We start from the raw sequence: 1,592 nt of genomic DNA, 5'->3' as shown, positions 1-1,592 counted from the left end.
TAAGCAGTTGTGTGTTTGAAGAAAAGTGTGTTTACCTGGAATCACACGAGTGAAGCAAAGTTCTTTACACCGATGTATTTTCCACTATAGTAGCGTTTATTTTGGTGTTTATCTAGAGCTACGGGGGGAGTGATAAGCTATCATAGTGGCCACAGATTGTGGTGGCTCGTGTCAAAACGCTTGGTTATGAAACAATAAGTTGGTTTGTGACGTCATCTAGACAATAGCTTCGTTAAAACTTTATCTCATAAAGACAACGTTTACAATTACTGGTCCTTGAACATTGATCGCGATATCCCACGTGACCCGTCAGCTACGTTGCGTAACGTCGTGACTGAGGAGAGCTCTTAGTCGAGAGTGCAAGTTCCGAAGCCTCAGTTTTCGCTTGGTCGTACGATTGGAGCAATATATAAAGTTATTTCTACGTTTGACTTCACTGTGTAGACAGATACATCCAATTTAAAACTGTCTGGAGTGAATGATGGCTCCTAACCGAATGAATCAGCCAACGGGAGTGGTAAGTGCCGAAAGCATTTTGGTTTGCCTAACTTACGTATATACACATTATAATAGTAATAGTATTAACTATTAAGTTATATTACTTTCAGTTACCAAGGCTCTTTTTTTCTTCATAGTTTAGCCTTCGAAATCAGATGGCCCCCTAGGTCAGAAGAAAATAAAGTATATAATTTATTTGAAGGGAAAGGGGGGGGGGTAAGCTCGTCATTTTATTTCTGCCTTCGCCCGGTTATTGCCAAATGTAACGAAACCATTGTCTCGTAAATTGTTGTTATATTTAACAACTTGTATCGTAAATCCTTACGTTGCCTATAGAAACTAATTTCATATTTCGTTTTGAACTTGCATTCTGTTAGACGAAGATACAAATTAACGGTTATAAACTTACACTCTGTGCACTGACTTTTATTTCAGTGGCGGAGGAGTATGAATACAGGCCCACGCTATCGGGAGAACGAAGTATTATTTTTACAACTTTGATGGGTTTCGTTAATTACGAGACATTCCCTGGTACAGTGCTGCCTGTTTTAGTACGCGAGTGTAGAAAAAAACACTATTTACAAACTTGTTATTGTATTATCGATAACATGTCACGATTGAAGGCTGTACGCAGAGTAATTTGTAAGGCCACTTGGATACGCGATACGCCTATTTCCAAGGTGCTAAATGTTTAAATTGGTGAGGACGTTATTCATAACTCGAATATTCATGTCATATTAATATATATATGTGCAACAAACAGAGTGACAGATCAGGGCTGTAATTAACATTGGTTGTTTTATATATACATATAAACTCCGAGTGTTGTAAAATCAACAAGGCTTTCAGCCAACAGGAAATCACGAGACTTGTCAGTCTGCTGTAATACCGGGAAGCTAGGCATTAGACGCGGTCTGTTTTGTACAGGACAATGTGGGATAGTCTATTAAAAATATTCCAAAGGATTAGGTAAGACGATTTGAAATATCTTGGGAGGGAAAAAGCACGAGCTTATGTCATTTCGTATATCTATCTATGTATCTGTGTGTGTGTATATATATATATATATATATATATATATATATATATATATA

At 37.4% G+C, this 1,592-nt stretch overlaps 1 protein-coding gene across 1 annotated transcript in view; it reads left to right on the top strand.

Moving 5' to 3' along the window:
* The first annotated feature begins 336 nt into the window (after positions 1 to 336).
* LOC106474011 (ras-related protein Rab-32-like) overlaps positions 337 to 1,592 on the top strand; it is a 34,418-nt gene continuing 33,162 nt past the window's right edge. Inside the window, exon 1 of the mRNA XM_013934697.2 lies at positions 337 to 517. Within this exon, the coding sequence (XP_013790151.1) occupies positions 479 to 517 (39 nt within the window). The 5' untranslated portion in view covers positions 337 to 478. The remainder of the gene's footprint in view (positions 518 to 1,592) is intronic.

This window comes from Limulus polyphemus, unplaced genomic scaffold (genome assembly GCF_000517525.1).
Source record: "Limulus polyphemus unplaced genomic scaffold, Limulus_polyphemus-2.1.2 Scaffold6715, whole genome shotgun sequence".
Taxonomy (NCBI): domain Eukaryota; kingdom Metazoa; phylum Arthropoda; class Merostomata; order Xiphosura; family Limulidae; genus Limulus; species Limulus polyphemus.
The sequence above is the reverse complement of the archived record's forward strand: the minus strand, read 5'-3'. Positions and strand labels throughout refer to the sequence as shown.